Source organism: Ptiloglossa arizonensis, chromosome 7, assembly GCF_051014685.1.
Source record: "Ptiloglossa arizonensis isolate GNS036 chromosome 7, iyPtiAriz1_principal, whole genome shotgun sequence".
Taxonomy (NCBI): Eukaryota; Metazoa; Arthropoda; class Insecta; order Hymenoptera; family Colletidae; genus Ptiloglossa; species Ptiloglossa arizonensis.
The window spans coordinates 7,139,743-7,165,131 of NC_135054.1; the positions used below are offsets into that span (position 1 = coordinate 7,139,743).

At 33.2% G+C, this 25,389-nt stretch overlaps 3 protein-coding genes and 1 long non-coding RNA gene across 7 annotated transcripts in view; 2 read left to right on the forward strand and 2 right to left on the reverse strand.

The window, feature by feature from the left end:
* Positions 1-3,033: 3,033 nt before the first annotated feature.
* LOC143149391 (uncharacterized) lies at positions 3,034-6,878 on the reverse strand. 3 transcript variants are annotated; one of them, XR_012992763.1, is made up of 3 exons: positions 6,773-6,878; positions 4,641-4,876; positions 3,034-3,348 (listed from the first exon to the last, which is right to left on the reverse strand). It is a non-coding gene; the product is annotated as an uncharacterized LOC143149391 (long non-coding RNA). The 3 variants fall into 3 exon arrangements; XR_012992764.1 differs by lacking the exon at positions 6,773-6,878 and adding an exon at positions 6,405-6,705; XR_012992765.1 differs by lacking the exon at positions 6,773-6,878 and adding an exon at positions 5,754-6,705.
* Positions 4,518-13,160, forward strand: C1q-vp (C1q-like venom protein). The gene is made up of 3 exons (XM_076316723.1): positions 4,518-4,714; positions 10,230-10,392; positions 11,101-13,160. Coding segments are annotated over exons 1-3 (486 nt in total). The 5' UTR covers positions 4,518-4,712; the 3' UTR covers positions 11,422-13,160.
* Positions 13,161-15,435: 2,275 nt separating this feature from the next.
* The window catches only part of Adsl (adenylosuccinate lyase), a 48,400-nt gene continuing 38,446 nt past the window's right edge, over positions 15,436-25,389 (reverse strand). Inside the window, exons 2-6 of the mRNA XM_076316712.1 lie at positions 19,032-19,235; positions 18,142-18,424; positions 17,563-17,714; positions 16,615-17,013; positions 15,436-15,934 (exon numbers count right to left, since the gene is read on the reverse strand). Coding sequence (XP_076172827.1) covers positions 15,671-15,934; positions 16,615-17,013; positions 17,563-17,714; positions 18,142-18,424; positions 19,032-19,235 — 1,302 coding nt within the window. The 3' untranslated portion in view covers positions 15,436-15,670. The remainder of the gene's footprint in view (positions 15,935-16,614; positions 17,014-17,562; positions 17,715-18,141; positions 18,425-19,031; positions 19,236-25,389) is intronic.
* On the forward strand, positions 20,037-23,651 carry Ssk (smooth septate junction protein snakeskin). Of its 2 annotated transcripts, none has more exons than XM_076316146.1 (4): positions 20,037-20,243; positions 21,478-21,684; positions 22,680-22,799; positions 22,953-23,651. In XM_076316146.1, the coding sequence occupies exons 1-4, from the start codon at positions 20,193-20,195 to the stop codon at positions 23,061-23,063; spliced, it is 489 nt and encodes a 162-aa protein (XP_076172261.1). In that variant the 5' UTR covers positions 20,037-20,192; the 3' UTR covers positions 23,064-23,651. The 2 variants fall into 2 exon arrangements, with proteins under 2 accessions (XP_076172261.1, XP_076172262.1); XM_076316147.1 differs by lacking the exon at positions 20,037-20,243 and adding an exon at positions 21,303-21,404.

Sequence of the window (25,389 nt, forward strand, 5' to 3'; positions counted from 1 at the left end):
ATAAGTGCATCTAATTTCGATACTAACCCAGTTATTGACACCCTCCATTTATTTTATTAATTTGATTATTAACATTTTAGTCGAAGCATCATACTTTTTAGTAAACTTTACTAAATCTTTAGTAAACATCTTTTAATTGATCAATATTGTCGATACTTAAAAATTGTAAATACATTATTTTTATAGAAAAATTAAAACATACTGCTTGTACCCCATAAAACGTTCTATTTTCTCGTATTATATATGCAATTATAGACCTAAAGATAATATTCAAAATTTTCTATTATCAATCAAAGTGACAATTGTCAAAAAATGTGTTGATAATTATATATTTACATTACTTGTTTTGACTTCCGAGATGTTTCACGCGTTGGAGAAGGAAATGGAAGATCCGAAAGAAGAGGAATGAAAAAGGGGGTCACTGGAAATAAACTCCGTCCCCACTGACCCACTGATACATTTTCGTTCTCTCCGTATGTGGGAAAACGGCACATAAACACAATCGTTCAAGTTTTCTTTTTAATTGTGACATATCCTTCCTGAGTCTCATAAAACATGTTTTACTCTCAAGGACTACGTTTTCAATTTCGCCTAAGGACTAGTATTTATATAGCGTAGTTCACCTAACTTTATCACCTGGAATATCTCGCTTGTTTTTGATAATATTAAATGTTAAGAGACTTAAATGAAGGAGAATGTAATTTAATATAATTTTTTTTTATAGATCCACACATACAAGATATATGAAAATCTAATTATTGTTCAAAATAGAATTATTTATTTTACTTATCTGCAGACAAGAATCAGTTTATCAACGAATACAGTGACCTGATACCGATCTTCAAGGTGACCAAAAGTCGTATAAACAAAATTTTGTATGTCCTAATTTATGCCACTTTTGTTGCGAAATAATAGATTTCGTTTCGTCTTCGACACATGACGACACTTCGTTTGTTTACATTTCTTTGTTTCTGCTTGTCTAAACCAACGATATGGAACATTACAATTAACATATCAAGCTGTTTGAGCATAACAAGCAGAACACCCATTCTGTTGCAATTATATTAGCATCCGTATTTGCAATGGCAATTCTTCGAGAAAAATAGAAAGAGTATCGAATAGAAATTTTGTATATACAGGTGCGTTTAAAGTATCTTTTATAAAATATGGTTCAATAATGGTATTATTAATAATATCACACCAAATGTTCACCTTTCGTTTGCGTTGGTCTACTGTAGTGAAGCAATGAGGGTTTACATCGAACACGTTAACTCCACAGTTACGTGTAAAATTAATTTTATCGATAAATAAAATACAACGAAAAAACAAGTTAACGTTTTATTACCGATCTGAAGCCCACCGACAACATGTTACACGATTCAAAAAATCATTTCCATAGAATTCCCAATGACGTGAGATCTGATACGGCTGGAAATTAATGTAGACGTAACACTTGCAGTATACTTGTTTTGAGTATTGCAGGCTCACGTGAAAGTTGTCGTAGACTTACTCCAGGATTATGTGCAATTGGGTGCTAAAATAGCAATTTTGTTTATGTCACTATTTACTGGTTTGTTCTGAACGTGTTTCGTCGGTTTGAAACTTCCTCTCTCCTTAAGTTTCTTACTAAAATTTCGAAAAGTACAAACGGACGGTTGAGTTCTGTTCGAAAATCTCTCAGAATATAAACATTTCGCTGATGCATTTTTACGACACTCAACATAAATACAGACAATATCAAATTTTTCTCCATTCATTCTGGTCACAATTCCACTATTTGAACGTGAATATAATTTTACATTAATTGAAACTGACGTTGTTGGTGGTTATCGTTTGCAGATGAATGTAATATATAATTCCATTATAAAAAGATAATTATATCAAATAACATTCACCTTCGAATCATTTAACTTTTATCCGAAACATTTTTTTGATATTATCAAAATCAAACGAGATATTTCAGATGTTACGGTTATAATTCTAATTGGCTCGAAACCATATTAGTGAATATCACACCACTGTGTTACAAAAGAAAAGTACTACTATTACAACACGAAAGGAAGCAATTTTTTTTAAGGAAGAAGGAAGAAACCGAGCGCATTTAATTTATAGTCTTTCCTCTAATAGTGGGTTCTTATACGAACAACTGACCACACGATAAATGCAATTATGATTATACTTTCATGTGTCGTTTAGGGTCCTTTCTGGTGTAATTCATGGATTGCGCAAAACTTGTACATTCCCCCAGGGAAAGAGCAGTTGTTTGACGAGATAGTGCTGCGCATAATCTTGTCTGAAACGAATAGAAATATTTTCAGCAGATACTGTGATGTCAATCAATTATCGTCTCGTAACTCTTACTTAATTATTTCGTTACTTTTATCTGCGGCAACCAACATTATTTCCATAAATTATTATATTAAATTTTAAAGTATTGTTAAGCACTTTTGCAAATGTTATTACAGTTCCGATCAATTTTCTCATAAAATGTTACTGCATTTCTTATAGAACAGAAAAGTAATAATTATTGTTATCAGGAGTAATGGAAGCACGATTTTCCGATTGGAAAAGAGCCTTTGACGTAATTTTGCGTTACTTATAGTTTTATTGTCAAATGTAAGAGATCGTAATTAATTCACATTTTTAAAAATCGAAAGTTCTTTAGAAAAGGCGTGTAGTCAGTGAACGTAATATGGACCCGAGCAGCAGTTTGATATAAACGAGATAACACAAACCGAAAGTCAAAGTGAAAGTTATTTATATGAGAAGCATCCAGCAATATTTGAAAATGGAACTTTGTTTTGGTCAATGATTAATCGCATTATTTTTGCATTGATCCGTGTTTAATTATAATACGAAAATGTTTCGCGTTTCATTTATACATATAATCGAAAATGTATTAAACAAATTGTACAGTTAATTTAAAAAAAGAGCCATACAAATTTGCAATTTTTAGCAATAACGAAAAACGTTATAGTGTTATGGTAATTAATTATAATATAGTTGGTTCGTTGGTTTGGAAATTGGTGAGTCGAAGGAACAATTTAATTAGAATAGAGCCTTGATATCTTTTACAAAATTGTTATTAGTAGATGAATTATTCGCTGCGTATGCGGTTAATTACTTTACACCGTTCTAGTTACTATTGTGCTTAACTCTAACGACGGTATTGTATGCCAAAAGAGAAAATTCATTTCCATTCATGATGCGTTTTAGACGATGCGTTTTCTAAATAATCACAAGGTATTCACAGACACCTGCTATTACGCATAATACACACAATATTATTAACTCGATGGCGTTGCCGGATGAAAATGTCACATGAAACGGTAGACGTGTGACAATCACCTAGAAGGAAGGATAAAAATTTATTTACTTACTGTGCATTCAACGAAAAGATTTAAATTCAATTGAATAATGATTTTAACGATGTTAAAATCGTATTAATACTTCCGAGGAAATGACAATGGCCGTTTATTTTTAGATTCAATATGTTAAAATTAACAACCTACTTGCTCAATTATATAACAAAACTGAGACAAAAATAATTTCCATTGCAAATTATGTATGTATTCGAACAATAGCCGTACAACGTGCATTGAAAATATGAATGAATTGCAATTAGTCGCGTAGCTTGTAAAAATGGAAGTTTACTACCGGCAAATGACGGATATATTCGTCAAGATACGTTTCGAAAATTCCTGCATAATATTTTTGAAAAATAAAATGCATTACGTGCATCGAATTTACTATAACATTCGTTATTCAAATAAAATCAAAAATGCGTTTCTGAGAACACCTGCGAGAACAGAAATAAACGCGACAGTGTTAAATATATAGTCTTTCTTTTATTATACATATTTATAAACGTATTAACAAATAATTAGTAGCGACTTGTCCCACTTCTGCTACAGTGTACTCGATAGTCTAATATTGTTAAAAAGTTCAATGCTCCTTTAATCCTATTTAATTTTTGACACTTAGTCTTGACGCCTGATAAATAATCCTTTAATTATTTCTATCGACGTGATATTTTTCACCCTAGAAATTACTATAGAATTTTACCAGAATTATCAACCACACGATAAGCCAAAGGCAGGCAAAATTTTATTCGAATACGAAACAAAGAGCGAGAACGTATAACGATTCATTCGGATTGTTGCCTAGAATATTTCATTCCATAATTCAAATTCTAATCTCTATTTAACGAGAAATGAATGCAAAATTGTTTATCCCTCGTTCGTTGGATACAAATTTTTCCTATCTCTGCTACCGATCCAAATCCTGTTCGTTCAAATGTCCCTGAACTTTTCAAAATATATCTGTTTATTTATCTTCGCAGGGTGACCATTTTCATCCGCGTTAGAAGTTGCATTAGAAAGCAAACTTCAGATTTCCATCCACGGCACCGTTTAGCGCCGTATCAGAAAATTTGCCTGCTGGGGCAGCCAGTAGTAATCCAACTGTCGCTATCTACTCGGTTGTCCTTAACTAATGCCGACAGAGTGGGGACTCGCGAGTGCGAGCAGCACTTGACACGAGGAAAGGAAAGGCGAAGAATGGAGGTGGCGTCAAGACCAAGCAGTTCGGGCTCCAAGGTAATATAAAGGCGTACATCGACTTCACCTGGTTTAACTTACCTGGAACACCGAACAGCTGCGCTGTCCAGCACGGTCAGGAAGTCCGCCACTGCCACACCACTTTCTACCATCATGTGAGTCCCTTTAAATGATCAATCATTTGGATACTTCTAATTTCGTTCGAAATTTATTTTCATCCAGTTAACATTTGGAAGTATAGTCAGAACACGCATGTTTTTACTAAACGTTTCGACCTCTGTTTGGAGTTTCCCTTCGGTAGAAAGATAGTTATAAACCTGAACACACAATGGAGGTGGTTTTAATCGGATTAAGCAGGAAGGAGAAGAATGATTTTAAGAATTTTTATTAAATTATTAAGAATTAATAAGTCATAGAGTATTCTGTTCGTTTATTCTTCTGGATGAAATAGTGAAATATCAGTCATTTTAGAAATTATAAAAAACATATGAAAAACATATAAGAAGTGAAAGAAGGACACGAATGAAGCCAGAATATTTTAATTTAATTATACTCGCGTTAACGAGCCATCGATTGATACATTGTTACTTTAATTTGTTTCTACACACAGGGAAAGTTTAAATTTAAACGATGATTAATTAATGAGTATCACGTTTACTTGTGTCTATATAATCTTTTATTAAATTTATTTCATAGAGTTGTCAATACGACAGAAACGTGCTTTATTTTTTCTGTGCATTTGTTTATTGTACCGTATGCTTAAATCATAACACAGTTATTTATGATTTCGGTTTTATCTTCTTAAACGTTGTTTAATACCATTAGCGTAATAATTAGGATCTATTCAATTTTCAATGCTAATTTAAATTTGTCCCCGAACAAGTAAAATCCATTACTTAACACTGTTAACGTTTTTTAGCACTTTGTTGACTAATCGGTGCACATATTTTCATATAAATAATTGCTTCTTCAGCGAAAAATAACTCCTTAAAACAAACAATAGATTAACTCGTATCTCTGAAATTTACTTAATTCATTGAACGATTCAAAATTTGCACGTATCTATTGTTATTTGTAATTTAATATTATAATGTTTTTGGATATTTAAATTCTAGTTTTACGCCAACTCGAATTAAAATGTAACTGCGTAATTTAACACCGGGTGCAAAAACAATAGGGAACAGTAGAAAGTACCCCGATTTAACTTGTATATGTATTGCAAATGAACTTTATCGACTTATCGTTCGCTTGCTTGAAAAAGGTTAAATGAGAATATGTATACACATAATCTGAATTATGTCTTAGAAACCTGCTTTGAATGCTGCAATGCGATACAACGATAATAACCCTATGAATATTTATTTTCATCTGTATATTTATAACGTTTACACTCATGCACGTTTGATTTACATTTTACATACGTGTGTTGCATCTCAGGAAAATGCACACATGCATCGATACCGACTCTTTTTAATTTTGTTCGTTCTATTTAATAGATGCTAGGAATGTTTACAACACATCGAACGAACGCACATCGTGCAGACGCGTTTTATTTCGTTAAATTAGATTCTGCGATAAGTGGATCACACATGCGCATCGTATTATGATGCAGCCGTTGCATAAGATGGACAGTATTACGTTACAACGCGATCTCGAGGTTTATGTAAATCGTGACACTAAATTTACTCGCTCGATTTCGCTGAAAACGTCCATTCTACACTCGGAATAAAATTCACTTTCATGACTTATTTGAAATTTTAATACTGTTCTGTTGATCCAGAAAATGATAACGAAGGAAATAATAACGCGACTTATCCACTAAATAATTAATCAAAAGACGAATACCATCGAGTAAAAAATATTCTAACGATAAGACGTAAAAGTGAAATTAAATTAAATTCGTCGCTTTGATTCGAATCAATTTTCCGCTGAAGAACTTCTTTACACTATCCGAAAGTTAAACACTTTAATCGACTGGAATTATTCGCTGTTACAAAGTATTATAATCGACTCGATTAAATAATTTGTAAAGATTGCTACTTAGCAAACACCAGTTTAACGCTTCGTTGCTTTCGTACGAAGAGTACGAAATATGCGTGTATCAAGTAAATTCGTAGCAACGCTAGCAGTGATTAATGATAAAATATTCAAGTGATACAGTAGAGCGTTAAACTCTTGCCCGTTCATTTAAATGTATAATTTGCGATACGCACCGACATTTCCCATTACGTGAAAGCCTGAATACGCAAAGCTTTTGCGCAACCGACCGATTGAGATTGTTTCCGCGAACTCCAATAAAAGTTACGAGCGTAACTTCGATCTTCCGGGTCGATTTCGTCATTCAACGACGACCTTGCTATTTTCCGATAACAAACAAAATTCACGGGGAACAACTCATCAATTGGCGCACAAAAAGAAACAAATACGTATATGCGTATTTGAACGAGTATTCATTGTCAACGACGATTACAATTGCTCGTTCTACGAATCCCTCCGGAAACGAACCAATTATCAAAATTCATTCGATAATCAGGTATTATGCCGTTAACTGTTGTTATCCTGCTCCATGTAGGCGACAGAAACGTGTCGCACGTGAGATCCTCGCCTTGAAGTCCGGAGCCCGTGAAAGTGAAAGGACTTCTGATTTTATCTTGCAGAAGTAAATGCGATTCAGGGGTTAAAAGTACTTTACGCTGGTATTCTTGTTCTTAATGTGCAACTCGCTGGTGAACTTTAATACGACCTCTTGCGTCGCTTATTAATTAGAAACGAATAACGACACCGTATATTTCGTTAAACATTTCTGTTTCCTCGAGAGAATGCAACATGTCGGAGAACTGGTTTCTACGATAACATTCGTTCTAAATAGCTGCGCTGCAAAGCACAGTGTCGAATAAAAGGAAATTACGTCATACGGATGTTCAACATTTTTCGTTTCACTGTTATATATTTTTAGATAGTTAGGAAATATTATTATTTTAAACTGGGGCTCGAAACTGTTACAAAACCGTTTTAATAGATACCATTTATATCTAATTTAAATTGAATTTCTTTAATAAGAGTTTTCACAATACAAATTTCGATGAGAATAGATAAACAAAAGTTCTTGAAAATAATAATTTTAAAAACTAACAAAAGTTCTTGAAAATAATAATTTTAAAAACTAACAAAAGTTCTTGAAGATAATAATTTTAAGAATTAACAAAAGTTCTTGAAAATAGTAATTTATTTAGAATGTTTCTGGAATAAAAATAAAAATTGTTATATTATACAACAGGAATAGACACTTTATTTCTCGATATGAAGAATGTTCTCAACTTGTGCGTACTTCAATTTATAGAATTCTGTGATTTATTACGTATTGTATATGAAATTATAGAATTTCTATATGTATTGTTTATATTAAGCTAAAATATTAAGTATAAAAGCTAAAAAAAAACGTTGTTTAAATGTTACTTCAACAAGTTCTCTTTTCTGTTCAATACTTCTTATGTAATATTATGTAAAAAACAGTATTGTGTACAATATAATATAATATTATGTATAATATAATTTTATATTGACAAATAAAACTAGTATGCTAGTTGAATTTATTTTATGATCATTTTCTTAACGAACGTTCTGAAATACAAATTCTCAAATAACTCAACTAGAAGAATATACTTATTAAAAAGCTTCCTAGTAGCTGAAACATTTCTTCTAAACATAACAGAAAAATAGATATACTTTTAAAGAAAAAAATATAAGTTCTAACCGAATTAAACAAAATTTCGCTCGTTTCTTTCAATCTCCGAGTTTAATTGATCTGGCAAGCGTTAACATTTGAATTAAATGTTTAAAGGAGAAACAGGAATTCCGAATGAATCAAATTGACTAACCCCTAGAAGGCAAACAAAAGACGATCAAACACAAGGGAAAATTAAGTATAATGTCTAACGAAACCATAATACACGACTTTCTCTCGATATAAAGTAGAAAGTTTAGGCTCGATTGGCGTGGCTGATCGCGCTTGACGGACTACACGCTTCTTTTTGCTTTCGTCGCACAAGGTATGCGATTAACAGAGCGAAACGGACGGTAGTAAATTTTTATTCGATTCTACAAATCACTAGAATATAGTTCGAACATAAAAGGTGTATCAACACACGCCATCTTACTTTCCTTCCTCTATAATTAATACTACACGGTGTTGCCCAAGCATTTTTCAACGACTCTTGTTATGTAATCATATTCTGTAATATTATTCGTATTATTTTATATTTGCATACGGTACAAAAAAAAAAAAGAATACCGTCAATTATTCGCGTTTTTTCGATCGATTATGAAATACTTTAAATAGTATATAAATACTTTAGATAATGCTAGTATAATTTAAATAAAACGTTACTGTCAAAGTCAAATTAATCTCATCATACTTATCGAGAACTGTTTCCTTTAAACTATTCATAACATGATTTGAACTATAATTGCCTTTACTACTTTTAACGCGATATTGTAAAATTTCATTTCTAAAACTGACATCGACAAAAGTGGTCGCGAACCTTAAATACACAATACGGTGTACTTGATTTAATTTGATCGACAACGTGTTATTTTCATTAAATATCACGTTCGTGTCAGGGGCGTTTAAAAATATGCGTACATAGAATCGAGAAATATATTTCGATCGTTATTTCAAACAATAGAATGAAGTGTAATTATTACAAACGTTGGAAGAAACCTTGCACACGATTAGAAATCAAATGGGATTCCCATACGATTGTGGAGCAATAAACGATAGAAATCTACTAATTGCCCGAGCGTGGCCGGTAAACTTGGATTCCAATTCTGCTCGAGATTTCACTTCGAATCTGTCGAGTATGAATAATCTTGCCCACAGAAAGTAGATTTCACCGCGAAAGGCAAAGAAGCGCCGCCGAAAACGAAAGCTCCGCGACGCTGAGAAAGATCGAGCAAATGAAGCGGTGAGAAAAAGAAATAAGTAGAAGGAGAACCAGACGGAGAAGTAGCCCGAAGCAGTGAAAGTCGCAAACCAGGTTGAACTTTGCCGAGAATGGTCACGCCGGTGATTTAACACGATTCGAATGAAAAAATAAACGAGATGAAATTATAAAAATACCCCGACCACCTACTTGTACTTGTCTTACGTAAGAACGAGTCTCCGGTTTATTTTTCCGTCGCGATTCGCAATAGTGCGTGTGCCTCGACGTAACAATCTTTCCACGTATTTGTTCGTCGTTGACAAAGGAATTTTAAAGCTTGATCGTTCCAAGAAAAATACAAGACAAAAACTGGGAACAGCTATTCGTTATAATTACGATGGAGTTTCGCTGCTAGAATCTTCAAGAAACTCCTATGAAAGTAATATTTAGTTCCATTATTTTCTTCCACAATCGATTTCATTTCTAGTTTTATACTATATATGCATGTATCGTTAACAGTCAGACATGTGTGTCGTGTAGAACACACGATAAATAGACAGGGAAATGATAAGCGTGCAATTGATTCATCGTAGTTATCAGTAATGGCAACTAATGGTATAGAAGTCTGTCAAATGGAAATTAATTCACAGAGAAAATATTCGAGCAAAGTAATACTGAATATAATTGCGACACGGTACGAACGTTTCGTATATTCATTATGTTTTTGATGAAATAATTTTGGTTTCAGGGTGGTGTGGTCGGTGCTGTTACTAGCAGCAGCCATTTTGGCGGAGGCAGCCATACCAGACCCGCCGACTTCCGGTATCACCACCGTTGGGTCTTTGAAATTGGCGACGGCAGCGGACTGTGCTGGTGTTGTCGCTTTTTCCGCCACTGAAGCTTCTGTCGATGTGAGTTCGAGTTTGAAATTAATTTTTGAACAAAAATATACAATCGGCAAATATGCACTTCAATTTAACCCTCATACGTATTTACTTAAACTGTTTAGATCAAATTATCTTAGATAAAAAACCGATCATCTTATTGATATTTATTAAAGCATATACATATCTCCTATGTATTAATAAATTTCGGTAAATTTAACGCATGTTAAATATTTTGACAAAAAATCAGTTGAATCTAAAGTTCGGATCAAATTCATCTATACAGTATATACACGAGGATTAATTTCATCCGGATGGTATGTGTGATTCATAGATCGGATTGAAATAAGAATACAACGTCAATGGTGGACACAGTCGAAACATTAATGTAGATCGCAGAAAGGTATTAACTTCTATGTTGTGTAAAAATATTAGTTGTCACAAGTGTTGTCATCTGTTCTTAACAAATAATAATGGTTCTCGAACTAATTTAAAATTAACATTATTTTCGCTATACGTGGGTAAAGAACTATTGATTCGACTGTGATAATTAAAAGAGTTTGTATTCGTAATAATATTACTTAAAAAAACAAAATTAAATTAACTGAAAATTGAAACAGTGTCCCCTATGTATCTACATTTTGGTGGGAAATAAACAATGAAATTGGTCTGGTAAATAAACTGAAATGCAAATTGAAATTGTAAAAATTTTTTAAATATCGCTCTGTTTGCTAGCTTGGCAGGCTCGTACTCGCTGAGACATTGGTTGACAAAGGCGTCGGTTACGTCGCCCAAACTGGAATTTTCATCACCCATTGCCCGGGCCTGTATCAATTCAGCTTTGCCGGTTATGGCAGCACCGACCTTCGACTAACTCTGAAAAAGAAATTGAACAACTCCGACAGTTGGCGATCGGTGATCAGCGTTGGTCCAGGAGGAGGCAGCAATTTAGTCTTGCTGGACGTCGAAGCTGGAGATCAACTCGCTGTTTTCGTTGATGACGGAAAAATAGCAGACGGTGTCTCGTTCTCCGGATATCGAATCGCCAAAAAATAATCCACTCGTTTAACAATCACACCACGACGATTACTTTTTGAGAACACCAAAAGATACTGTTTAGAATCTCATTGATTACGAAACAGAATTACGGAAAATGTCCCACAATTGACCGGGATTCAACGTCAACGTAAAGTTGTTCTTTCGAAAGACCTCAATTTCAATAATCGGCATACATTTGTTCGTCACAATTTATACCGTTCGAAGAATGTGTCAATTGTTTAATATTCTAAGACTGATTACTGGTCTTTCAACTGAAATTCTGTAATTATCATCGCTACCTGAAATCGACCTGATGCTGAAGAGTGCAAAATTGAGAAATTTCGATCGGAATTTGCTTAAATCGTGAATTCATTATATTTTCTTTTTCTTTTTACGTCTGATTGTCAAGATGAATCGCTCGAGATGATTGATATCGAAGTTGTTCGAGTTCCTAATTTGGAAATGTTCGATCAGAGCGGTTTTAATCTTCTCCACGAACCTAACGCTCTGTGATAGCCCTTTTCCTTCGATCACTTTCTCATACTGGCTCGCAATTTCATTGATGTTATTGGTCCTATATAATAGTTATTGGTCGTATACAACCACATCGGCACGAATCAATGAAAATGCGAGACACGTTGAAACTATTCACAATTTGTGATTGGTATATCGTTTCTTGAATTTCGTCTTTTATACTTTACCTTTTGTGACTCCACTATAAATATTTTCTCTGTTTATCTGTTTGCTATCTCTCTTCTTACTGCTTTCTCTCTATTTTATCAACGAGTACAAATCTATCTCGAACTTTTACATTTTGATTTTAATTTCCATCAAACATTTTCTCTTTTTCGTCCTTAAACATGAATTATGTCTCCATCGTAAAAATATATTCCACATCTGTCTCCTAGATCTATCTCCTACTTTTCGTTACAACTTCTACCCTTGTCAATCTTCTTATACTTTACTATTGTTTTCAGTTTCTTTCCTTTATTGTCACTATTTTATGTTTACAGTTAGCTGTACAATCTTATCAAATACCTATCAGTATTACGATCTCAAAATTCGCTGAGTTTGCCATAAAATATTCTTCAAATATATTTAACGAGGTAACCCTATTTTCCTTTCTACTTTCTTTTCTGACTCTTTCACTCATTTTACCTCGTATACTTATCTTTTTCGCGTTTCTTACTTTCTCCTGTGACACTGTACTTACAAACACGTTACCACAATTATTCAGTCTATACTTTCTTCGGTGCTTCACTGTTTTAACGACAGCCTTTCTCCAAAGTTTTTACACCTTTTACTATTTCTTTATATTTCCAATTAGTTCACAGTTTTACTCCATTAGTATGAGTTCAAATGTATCAAAGTACCTGAAATTCTTCGCGTTACGATGCTTTATTTTCACTTCTAGGTGCTATTTTTCTCTGCTAAATATATAAGTGATTTTTACTCTACTGATTTCTCAAAACATCATTCTATTTCTTTTCTATATTTTCGTTTCTTCTGCTCTTCTGTGATCTTATTATCATTAAAAGCTACTTTTGTAAATTGTTTCTCAACTAAAATGGTTTCTATCTTCTATTTACAATATTTTATCGTTCTCTTTGTAAATTTCTACTGAACTAAAATATTTCCTATTTTCTTCTTACAATATTTTACGATTCTTTGTAAATTATTTCTCAACAGCAATTTTTCATACGCTTCCATTTCCAATATTTTACTATTCTCAGTAAATTATTTCACAATTAAAATTTATTCGATCTTCTTTCTGCAATATCTAACTCTTATTCTATTTTTCTATACTTCTGTACTGCTATTCCTCATTCTTTTTTCTACCTCTACTGTCTATTTTTCAACGTTCTATGCTGTCTTTTTACTAACGTTCGGCTTCTATTATAAAAATTACTCTTTCAATTGCATATTTTCTTTCATAATTTGTTCTCTTCTATTATTTTTTACTGAGAACTTTTGTTAAAATTTCAATCTTATTTTCGTACTTGCTATTTTTCTTCACCTATTTCGATATTCTTTACTTTACTGCTATGTCTGTCCCATTTTACTTCTGCATTTTATTAGTTTGAACTTGTTTCTTTCTATAACTGTTTCTTTGTTTACTCTCTCTTGTCTCAAAATTTCAATATTATCTTCTTCACTATCTATAAGATACAACTTATTTTTACGCATTATTGCTTTTCCCTCTCTACCTTTTTCGATCTTTATTGAAATCTCGTATGAAAGTTTATTCCTTTTCTAGTCCTCCAAGATTTCTTTCTTTATCTTTACATCTCTACTTTTTAAATCACTTTACTATTACGTTACACGTTTTTATAAATAAATGTACATCTTAGTTTCTCTTAAATTCTTCTAGTATCTTCTATGTTTTTGTAATATTTTTACCTCCTATATTTTTGCTATTCTTTTTCATTTTTTTTTTTACTTTTTCTGTTTATTCTAGACACTTCTATAAGTGTTCTTTGTGCTGACGTCTCACTCGTGTTTTATAATTCTGTAAATACTATTCTTAACATTTCTCCACAGCTCTCTCTCTCTCTCTCTCTCTCTCTCTCTCTCTCTCTCTCTCTCTCTCTCACACTCTCTCTCTCTCTCTCTCTCTCTCTCTCCCTGCCTCCCTCTCTCTCTCTCTCTCTCTCTCTCTTCCTTTCTCTATCTCTAATTTTCTACTACTTTCTTTTTTTCTAATCTTCGTTATCTTTAAAAGTATAAATTTCATTATGATTTTTTTAAATACGTATCGTCGAAACGCCATGTCTCTTCTAGTCTTCTTATTGATACGATTATAAAATTTAATGCTCTAATAATGCTGTGCATTTTACATTACATAAGATATTTTTTCAGCTTTATTTCTTTAAAAAAGTCTCTTGTTATACTGACTCTTCACTCTGTATCTCTATTTTTCGCTAATTCTTTACTCTTCCTCTCTAAGTATTTCCTTTTACTCTAAGTACTCTTCGCTTCACTTTCTATTCTCCACTTTTCTACGATTCAAAGCCTTTCTATCGGATCTTACTGCTACTTTCTCTCTACACTTTCTTATCTGTCTAAAATCTTTCTTCTGTATCTTTCAGTCGAATTATTACGAATTTTATACATACTCTTTTACACGTCGAGAGAAATTACAATTGATTTGCTCTCCATGCGCGAAAAGATGAAAGTAACGCGTCCTAATAAAACGAAAGTCTGTTCGCGTAATTTTCGACTAGAAACCGTATTTTCTCCTCGCTTCTATCACCTCTAGTCTAGTCTTTCCATCTATCGTTACCCGATCTACGCTACAGAAAAACCTACTCAATGAAAGAACAATGTGAACACTATCTGTGCAACTCTTTCCCTCGTGCTGTGATTCTCAAGTGCTATAGACGTTTGCGCGAAAATCCAAGACCCATCAGCGTAAACGCTGCAGTCGTTATTTACCTGTTTCTGTTCTGCTAACGTAACCGCTCCATCTCTCACGATAAAAATAGCCAACTATTTCCTGTATCAGGGTAAACTTTTACTTTTAATCTGTTCTGTAAGTCGTGACAGTTGCATCGAACTTAAATTTCTTTGCAAACCGAATTATTTGTACAGAGAGAACAACGCGATTGCAGCGCCAACCTGTAAACCGCATTTCGTCTTCTAACGCGAATCAGAAATTGCAACTTTGTCTCTTTCTTAAAGGAAACATAAATTAACCGAAAACCGAGCAACTGTCACTTCAACCTGTCTATCTGTTTACAATAAACGATCGGCTCTTAATATCTCTGTCTTTCTTTTTAAACATTCTACTCTACCTTTTCTCTCTACCTATCTCACGATCTCTCTCGCTTATTTGTCTCGTGTTATATGTAGATATCGAAAGGAATAGTCTCACGTCGACACGACGCCGCGTTCCGCCATGTCTTTCCACTCTGTTCTCTAATCTGCATTCGCTATCACAGCAGTTACGTTGTCGAGAAGTCTCTAATCGAATCGCAAAAACATCAATGTCTGCTTACAGAAATGAGCAGACGTTCTAGTGTGGAAAAAGCGTGCGCGTGGCTGCGAACAGTGTGCTTTTATATTTTCTTCCTCGTTTATTAAACTTTGATCTTTATAATAACTTTATAATAACTTGTAAGCATTACCATTGTTTTTCTTTGGGAAAAAGAACAGAAAGTCTAATAGAAGCATCAAACAAGCGTGTCACAAGTTTCTTTTCGAAATTGTCCCTTTTGGGTTCCCAGAATGAAAGTTTATTGTCCCATATGATTAATAAAATGTCAGGTCAAATGGTAAGTTCTACATGACCGCCTAAAAGTCCTTTGTAGTTGTTGAGGATGGGGTAAACTTCCTCTACCAAAAATTCAACCACCTGCTCGGGTGCTCTACCAACGAAGGTCGAAGGATCAAGAATCTCGTCCAGTTGATCGAGGATCGGTGCGAAGTAACGATCGTTTTTGATTCTCTCGACCAAATCGTTGTCTCGACCGTGTTGCTTCACTTGGGCACCAGCTTCGTGAGACAGTACTCGTATTTTCTCGTGACACACCTGTTACAAAAATATATTACAAAGTGAAAAACATGAAAAAAACTAAAACGAGATATCTTCTACAGGTAAGCAATACATTTCTAATACTTGTCTTACTTATTTAGATTGTAATAGTTTTTAAAGAAGGAAATTTGTTTCTAACATGCAACACACAAGTACAAAAACTATATAGAGTAAAACGAACGCTTTGTCGCAAAATTGGCAATGTTCTATAACTCAAAGTGAACAAAAAAGGACTAGTAAATATTAAACCTTAACACCGTTTAAATGTTTGATACAATCACTTTTAGTTTAACACAACAATTCGCAACAAGTGATCGACATGATCTTGGCATCGATTTAATTGCCTGACGTATTGTAACATCCACGAACATTTTTTCATAATGTCACAGGCGTTTCTTACGCTTTGTTGCATTTGTTAAATATTTTTCACAGACTACGTTATGTTATAGACCATCAGAAAAGTTGTTGATAAATTTTCTTCGTATTAATTTACTCCCCATGTTAATTTCGAATCGTCGCGTATGTTTCAAATGATTTTCGGACACACATTTATCAGCTCTTCTTTGTTACTTTTGAGCTACAAAATAAGCCTGGAAATATTTTGCCGCAGAATTTTGCTACCCTATATTTTATTCCTCTCCCTATATTTTATATCGTCGAATGTTACGAAGATTTACCTGTCGGTCGCCACCAGCCTTCACCATCGCCATAATTACATTTTCTGCGGTCATGAAAGGTAATTCTTGAGCCACGTGCCTAGCAATGACCTTGGGGTAGACAACCAAGCCCTCTGTGATATTTTGCAGGGTCATTAGAATCACGTCCGCCGATAGAAACGCCTCTGATAAAGTGATCCTTCTATTTGCCGAATCATCGAGTGTCCTTTCCAGCCATTGTGTCGCGGCGTTATGCAAAGCGTTGTTGGACAATGTCATTAAATGACGGGCTATACTGCAACACCTCTCGGAACGCATCGGATTCCTTTTGTAGGGCATGGCGCTAGAACCTATTTGGGTAGTTTCGAAAGGCTCCTCGATTTCCTTCATATTTGCCAGAAGTCTAATATCGCTGCATACCTAAAATATTAGGACCACAAGTGCTCATTAGTCTTTCTTCAAGCCAAGTTATGTTTAACGTTCTGGACTTTTTTCTGGTATTTTCTAAAAAAATTGTGTATTCAAATTAACGTTTAAAAATAATTTAAAATAATATTAACAGAATTAGAGAACGAACGATGAAAATTATACACATATAAACATACCTTTAGTTGAGTAATAATATTGTAACAACGCAAAAAATTGGAATTGTGCAAACATAAGTACATTTTAAGATTACTTTCATATTCTTTGACGTGTTAAGACTATATGTTGTGAGGATACAAGAGCTAACTTTTGGTTGCTTTTTAATCAATTTCTTTCTTCGAATCTACTAATTTACCGAAAAGGACCCAAGAAATGCATGAATTCTCAAACTGACGTGATGCAATCATGTTTTTGTCGTCCATTATACTTATAATTAAAATTATCAATTGCACTATATTTATATTGGTACCACTTCTTGTGTAGCGTGCGACGTTTAATTTTCATCTCTAGAAAAAAGTGAAGACATAATACACAATTATTTACTTTGTGAACGGTCGAGCCCAAAGAACTCAAAGCATTCAAGCACTCCACGTCGACTTTTCTGCTGTAAGTTTGTCCTGTCACGGCGTAGTGTTTCTCAAAACCGGCCATTTTAGTTACCAGACGATCTAATTGTTTCACTTTTCCTCCGTCGCCTGTAGAAATACATAATTAAAAGGTATCTATAGTATTATGTTTTCCCTAACACAATAATAGCAAACAAAGTGTCGATTTTTATTAAAAATCCTTCTTTCTTATTTTCTTTAAAATTCTATTTGAAGAAAATTAAAAATTTATCATTCAAAATTTCCCTGGCCTTATTCGAATTACCTGATACATAATAATTATTATTGATTGAATAATATTGTTAATTATATTCATTTATTTCATAACATTATAATACTATTTCATGACCTTATTTATCGAATACTAAATATGAATCCTGAATCCTTCTTTTAATACCTTGAAGAGTATAAACTGAACTGTTTAAAAACGTTCTTAATTAAAGGTACTTAAGAAACAAAAAAAAACGTTAAACATGATATTTAAAATATCCTTTATTTATGCATAAAATATGCTGACCGTTAAATAACTGAAGAAACGAAGCCTGTGTGCCAGTGGTGCCCTTTACGCCACGAAATTTAAGATCATCCCTAGTACGTCGAAGGGCTCTTTCGTCCATCAAAAGATCGTGAAGCCAAAGAGACGCTCGTTTACCAACAGTCGTAAGTTGAGCCGGTTGGAGATGAGTGAATCCCAGTGTCGGTAATTCGCGATAGTCCATGGAAAATTTCGCGAGACGATATAAAACGTTCGCCAGTTTTGGCAACAGTATATCGAATCCATTACGAAGAATTATCAGATCCTACAAAAATAAATTTAATCCTTATACATAAGAACTCCAAAACGTTTTGAAAAATGTCATATTTGCTAAAATGATTAAACTACACATTTCTTATACATATAACATAAATGGGAAATTTTATCTAATTTTATTCGTTCATTACATGGTGTTACTAAAAGATACCAACTCTTTTACGGAGACCGTGGAAGTATCTAAATACATATACGTAAATATGTACATGTTAGTCGGTAGATGTTTATGGCCCACACAGTCGCGGATGAAATATTAAATTAAATTTTGTACAGAAATTTTGTTGTCGTTACATTTTCAATAGTTATCTATTAGATTTTCTTTAAAGAAAACTATTGTTATCCGAATAAATACAATATTACATTAACGAAACAAGAATTTGTATATTGAATTGAATTATTCCTAGAGAAAAATAAAGAAAACCGTACTTTAAATTAATAGAAAATTATTTTAAGATGAATAATTGAAATAGAATTTAAAGTATTGGCTAACAAAGTATCTCAAATATCGAGATGTATCTTCTATAGAAAATCCAGAAATGGACAGTATATATGTACGATTTTGTAAATTTTGTTGGGCAATGTACGTTGAAATTTACCGTATTATCTCCGACATAGCAACTGGTTGCACCTAAATGAATGATGGGCGCTGCTGTTGAACACTGACCTCCAAAAACATGAACGTGAGCCATAACGTCGTGTCTCGTTGCCTTTTCTTCGGCCGCAGCAGCGTCGAAGTCGATATCGTTAATGTGCGATTCCATTTCAGCAATCTGTTCTGGAGTGATCGCCAAGCCGAGTTCCTAGAATAATTTCAAATACAATTTAGACATTGGTTGCTATTTAGGTTCGAACGAGTTGATATATTTAATATCAGTCAAGAAAGGAAATGTCTATATTCATAGAGTGTATATTTGTTTAAATAAAACTGTTTCTTTCATTTTGACGACAATTTGTTTCTTTTTTAAAGGATGTACAAGAATGACAAGTAAAACGAGTCAAATTGGAGGGAGAAGTTACTTATACTAGTGATTATAGCTACTGGAAATATACTGTGTGAGTAGAATTTTTTCTCCTTGAATTGATCACCTTAATTCTTGCATAAACTTCGATGATCGCAATAATTCTTAGTCCCGTTATTTTGCAATAATTTAAGCCTCACTGTACCTAAAATCGGTTGAGTTTTACTTGAACTATATTAACAACAAGTAATATATTTGGTATGCTTCGTCCTGAGTTGCTGGTGGACTCGTTGATAAAACTGATTCAACAAATCTGTCATAGACACAATTAAACGGAAATTATTTGACTTTGTTAAGACAATGAAGATCGAGTTTGTTTAACAAGTCTCATTTACAAATTCATTAACAATCCAGGTTGAATGTCAAGTGTATTTTGATACATTTTATAACAATATGTTCGAATAGAATTAAGTCAAGGAAATTGATCAGAATTTGACATGCAAATGTTGCAATATCGTGTAAATTGGTACCAATAGTTACCAATAGTTACATAAACCATAAAGAATCCACATAATAACAAACGTTACATTTCGATGGCATCGAGTTATATTATCGCTAGAGATAATACAATAAATGTGCAGGTGCTTTCTATAGTTCTTATCCCGCTTTCAACGTACGCTGTATCATCTGATTAGATAAAGAGGGCTTGGTACTAGGTCGAAGGCATCCAGAACGTCGTGTATTTCATTTCGTTCATACGTTTTTACCGTAGAAAGTACGCTCCCGGAAAGTGTAGACATGGTGTCCCTTGAAAGTGTGGCGGGTATAGTGATAAAAGTTCTCAAGTTGGTGAGAAGAATCTTTCTTCTATTCATGTTTGTTTAATAAAACGTTCATTCGATTAAGATTGTTTGAAACGTGTCGATAATTCGTGCTCATGCAGCGAGGACTATCATTTGTGTATTTGGAGGATACGAGAAAATCGACTGCACGGAAGTTATTGCGAGAAAAGAACAAAATTATAGGCTGTTCTTCGTATGGCATCCAATATAAGTTTTCAAACTGCAATTTCTATACGATATTCATCACATCGTGCTAACATATTTCAATCGACTTCGTGGTCGATATGCATATACATATGTATAAGTGTAGAATACTGGATATAGATAGTTATCATTTTCGATTAGATTATATCCATCGATAATATTAAACAAAAATTAGTAACCAATGTTACACTTTTCAATTAAAAATACTTTCTGTGTAACTAATATTGTCTGTCACTCGTATTAAAAAAAAAAAAAACAAAAATGAAAGTGAACACCGTGCATAATTTAGAGAAATATATTAACATTATTCAATTCAAAAATATTTGTCCAAAGCAATAGTTGCAGCCATAAACAACTCAAGAGAAAATATTTGTTGTTTCCAGTTATCTCACATTGATAGTGTTCGTTACGAAATGGCGATTACTGGAAGGACAAAGATTTTATAGTCATTTAAATAACAGTTATGTTTTCTGTATTTATTCGATCTAAATTTAAATATATTTCAGTCAGGCGATAAGTTGTACGGTCAGTGACGCCAGATTTCAGTAATTAATGCAATACCTCTACGTTGATAAATCATCGTAACTGGACTCATTCAAGAAGCATTTGAACGCGATTCTATGATTCATTTCGGTTCTTATCAGCGTAAGATAAGGAACTTTGTTTGCAAAGCGATATGACGCCCTTTTGATGTACGTTATTGCGATATAAGCGTACTATTCTTTATCGGAACTAATTTTTCTCAAAAAATCTAACAAAACTAAATTGTCGACCCTGTCAGAGATTATAAAATGTCCGTATGTTTCCAAATTTCTTTCACTTTTGTGAAAACCGAAACAGTAATTTCAAACAATGTCCCGTTACGTGGTTGCTTTACGTTCCAAATCTCGCAAACAGCGATTTTTTCTTATTTAAAGTTCCGGTTAGAAATAATGAAAGTAAACGATTTACGAATTTAATGTTTGTAAGAAATTTTCTCGTTTCTTGTTTGGTTCGTTATTTCATCCTCATTTATACACGGTCAATTATCCTTCCAGGTTATTAATCTCATTATCCTGATCCTGTATCGAACAGGAAATAAAGGGGAATTCCTAGGTGTTGGAGGAACATGGAACTTAAACGAGGAAAAGAATCCAGATGCAGAAATAGTTGCTTCTGGTGTTTTCGTCGGTTTCTTCATCTACACGGGTGTAGTTCTCATCAGTTACTGCTTCGGGAGCATGTATCACAAGAGAACGCTTGTTGTAAGATCACGTTTCAAATTTTATATAAAAGCTTGTATTCAAATTACTCTAGAATAGAAGTCTCCTTTAACACGTTAACTATACGTCATGAATATCTACATGTAGGTATATCTTGGTTTTTGAGTCATAGCAGTTATGTAGAAGTCTGTTGGGTGTGAAAATGTGATCTTTGCAGAACTTTTTAATAAAACTGTTCAAAACAAAAGTATTGAATTAACAGTATAAATTATGAGCAATTTTCGCATTGTGTTCAAAGAAATTTCTGACATTGACTGATAGCAACATATTCAAATGTTTTAAAACAAACAAGTAGGGTTCTTAGATCAAATAGTTATTTTTCGAGTTTTACACGTTTCTCTGTCTCTTGAAATAGAAAATGCAAATTTTTCGATCCTATAATTTCATCGTCATAATATTTTCACCTATACCAAATTTGAGAAAACTGTACATTTAATTGGAAAAAGAAACAACCGTAAACTCTAACATACCAAATATTCCTTCGGTATTCTATTCGTAAATAAATTTCTCTTAATGTTCAAATTTTGTGTATATTCGTTTATTTACAATTTACAGCTTTTTAAAGCTACAACCTAATAGTTTAAAAAATAATTCGGTTATAAATTTTGAAATTATAAATAGGAGTCATGTCTTCTGCTTAAAATTATAATAGTATCACCTGCTTAAGTGTCTTTCTTGTTCAGTCCGTTTAAATGTTTTAATTTGTTGTGCAAGTTAAACTTTCAGTAATAATACAATTATATCGAAGAGACCCTCATACTCTTGGGGTGTTCAGAAACGTGACATCATAATTGCTTTGAGCAGTGTAGTTATCATTCAAATATTTAAACGATTTAATGTTAATCTGCTAAAGTATTAACTGCAAAACCGGTAATTCATATTTAATTAACACAACTCAAATTTATGTTTATACGGCTACAAATAAATACTGAATGCTGATTTTTGATAACTGCTTCTAACAAAGTGTTGTTTTTCAGGAAATTATAATGAACTTCGTTGGGACCTTCATGTTTGTTGCTGTTGGTGGTACAGCGCTTCACTATTGGCATGGTTACCAACCAGAACATAAATTGGATACTATTATTCAAGAAAGACAGGTAATAAATTACCGCAATATGTCATCTTTATTCGTCAAGGAACGATGAAATTAAAACAGTTTAGAAAACAATTCAATTGTTCACAATGAGAGTGCATAAATTTGTTATACATATTAGTTTGATACATTTATATTATATATATCAAATTTTCAGGTGGGATTAGCCGCTGGGTCATTGTGCGTCATTGAAGGTGCTGCGTATCTCGTGGACCTGATGCTGAGCTTTTTACATTTCGCAAAAAATCGCGATGACTTTTTAGAGTAATGATCTAACACGTAACTATCATCTCGTCATGTCCGATTTCAAACAGTGAAATCTACATCGCAAGCAGAAATCAACAGTTAATTCATTATCATTACAAACATTAATTTGATACGCATCATCCACGCGAAATAAAAGCATCCTCCATGTAGAATAATCATTCAACGTTAGACAACGAAAAACGTTAGTTAATCGATAAAATCGCCAGTTTAGGACATGGTTTAGAAAAATTTTCATACACCAGGATTATAATTTAAAATGAAACGAAGCGTTAAAAACTTCGTAATAAGTTATAACTACACGAACACATTTCGTTGTAATTATTACAGGCACTCATACGCGTAACTATGACAACGTGAGACAATGTTTGTACTTGTATTATTGTTAAGATGTATTCAAAATATAAAAAGTATTGCTTAATTTTTATATCATAATCATTGTATTCTTTATTACTTACGATATACAAAACACATAAAGGTGTAATTTTACATTTCGACCAACTTCTAAAACAATAAACGCATGCACTGTGAAAACAATAATTTACACATTAAACATTATATTCGAAATCGTGAAAACTTCGCCGCTGCTAACAGGTCCTGTCTAAACACCGAAAACGATTATCGATTAAAACAAATGTGAAAGTGTGTCTAATATCATGGTACATTGAAAAGATAGTTGACATCTCTATTTTGGAATTTGGGTATATGACAAGAAGTACAAAGTAAAGTACATATATCCCAAAAATGGGACGAGCGTGCTCAGAACTTTGGGCGGATGTGCATTTTGTACTGAAGATTTGCGCAGCTGTAAGTTAAGTTAAACTCTTCTCAAGTGTTATGTCACCAAAACTAATCAGACAAACAAGGTACTCTTCATTTTAGGAATTAATGGTACTCGTGAAATTTCTAGTCTTCGATTCGTCGATAGAATATTATCGTCTTGTGTACGTCGAAGGATACTACTTCATCGCACTTTCATATTTAGTGATCCTTTTGTACGCTTATACATGGTTCGAAACAACTTCGATTCTGGTAAATGGATTTTGCAATTTTTTTTCAAAATTATCCTATACTCGAACCCTACTTCTAGCATCAGAAATAGTCTAGCGTCACGTATAACTGATGAAAGATTGTGAACAGGAGCTAGTTAGTTATACTAATTGGTTAAAGAAGAAACTACCTAGTCAAAAAAAAGGATCATTCAAATGTCATGGTGATAAATTTGCCTTTTGATTCAGGAAACCGTAACGGTGCTGGGATCGATAGTGATGTTAGTCTTCGCGATTCTTTCCGCCGCTCATGACCATAATTCAAAGAATGTAGTGATGCGTAAGTGCACGCAAATGTATAAACCGTATAATTTACAATTGTAAAATGTATACAATACTAGCAATTTTCTAGAAAACGAAGAGCGGAACTATACCATTTTTATGATAATGACCCTAGGTGAGTCTCAAGTGCGACACAATGTATGTACAAATGCGATACATGTAAATGAATGTACAACTTATGTCGAACAACAATGAATACGCGTATTTGCGTACTTTTTTAACAGTGGCGACCATACTACTCGTTACCGACTTCATTCTGCTTGTAATGCAAGCTTTAGGGAAGGGTCCAGGATTTCTCAAAGGTTCAAGTGGAGCGCAATGAGCTAGAACCAATTAACACTTACATTTAAAAATAAAGAAAATTAAAGAGTTAATGCATATTAATCATTCAACATCCAAGTTGCTGTAAAATTAATATAGTCTCTTTAAACGATAGTGTAAAACGCCTTAAACCATTTGTCTTTTCGAACTTCAAAACAGTTTATTAGCTTAATAAACGTGTTTGATTGGTATTTGGCAATTAAAAATTAATTTAAGAAAAATTCGAAATGACCAATTAATAATATTTCTTAGCGTAAAAAAGTTCTAAACGACAAATCAAGTAATGAATTTTTTATTACAATAAAACGTGTCCACATAATTCATTACTTTAATGTTACTTCAATGCTCTGTAATTTTCTACCAATTCAACTTGTAGAAATTCACGTGCTTCGTATTTTGGAGTAATTTTCAATTTGTTAGGTGGAATAGCATATGTTCAGAGAGTGCATGACAGTACATTGGTAATCATCAAATTCGAACACTATTCATCAAAGCGACCTGAAAATTGGACTGCCGCTACTAGGTGGAAATTAAAATAAGTTAATCTCGTGGTAAACCTATCGGTGCTAAGATTTTCTCTATTTAACGCAAACAACATAATATAGTGGTACAGAAATGAGTATTGACAAGAAATACTCAAAAATAATATATCAAAACAAAAAGAAAATAGAACAGGAG

What these genes read in the sequence shown, in the direction of transcription:
- C1q-vp (XM_076316723.1), top strand. An exon ending in CCACTGAAGCTTCTGTCGAT is followed by an intron (nt 10,393 to 11,100) that starts GTGAGTTCGAGT and finishes TCTGTTTGCTAG; the next exon opens with CTTGGCAGGCTCGTACTCGC.
- Ssk (XM_076316146.1), top strand. Translation starts at nt 20,193, where the DNA reads ATGGTGTCCCTTGAAAGTGTGGCGGGTATAGTGATAAAAGTTCTCAAG. An exon ending in ATCACAAGAGAACGCTTGTT is followed by an intron (nt 21,685 to 22,679) that starts GTAAGATCACGT and finishes GTTGTTTTTCAG; the next exon opens with GAAATTATAATGAACTTCGT. An exon ending in CTATTATTCAAGAAAGACAG is followed by an intron (nt 22,800 to 22,952) that starts GTAATAAATTAC and finishes TCAAATTTTCAG; the next exon opens with GTGGGATTAGCCGCTGGGTC.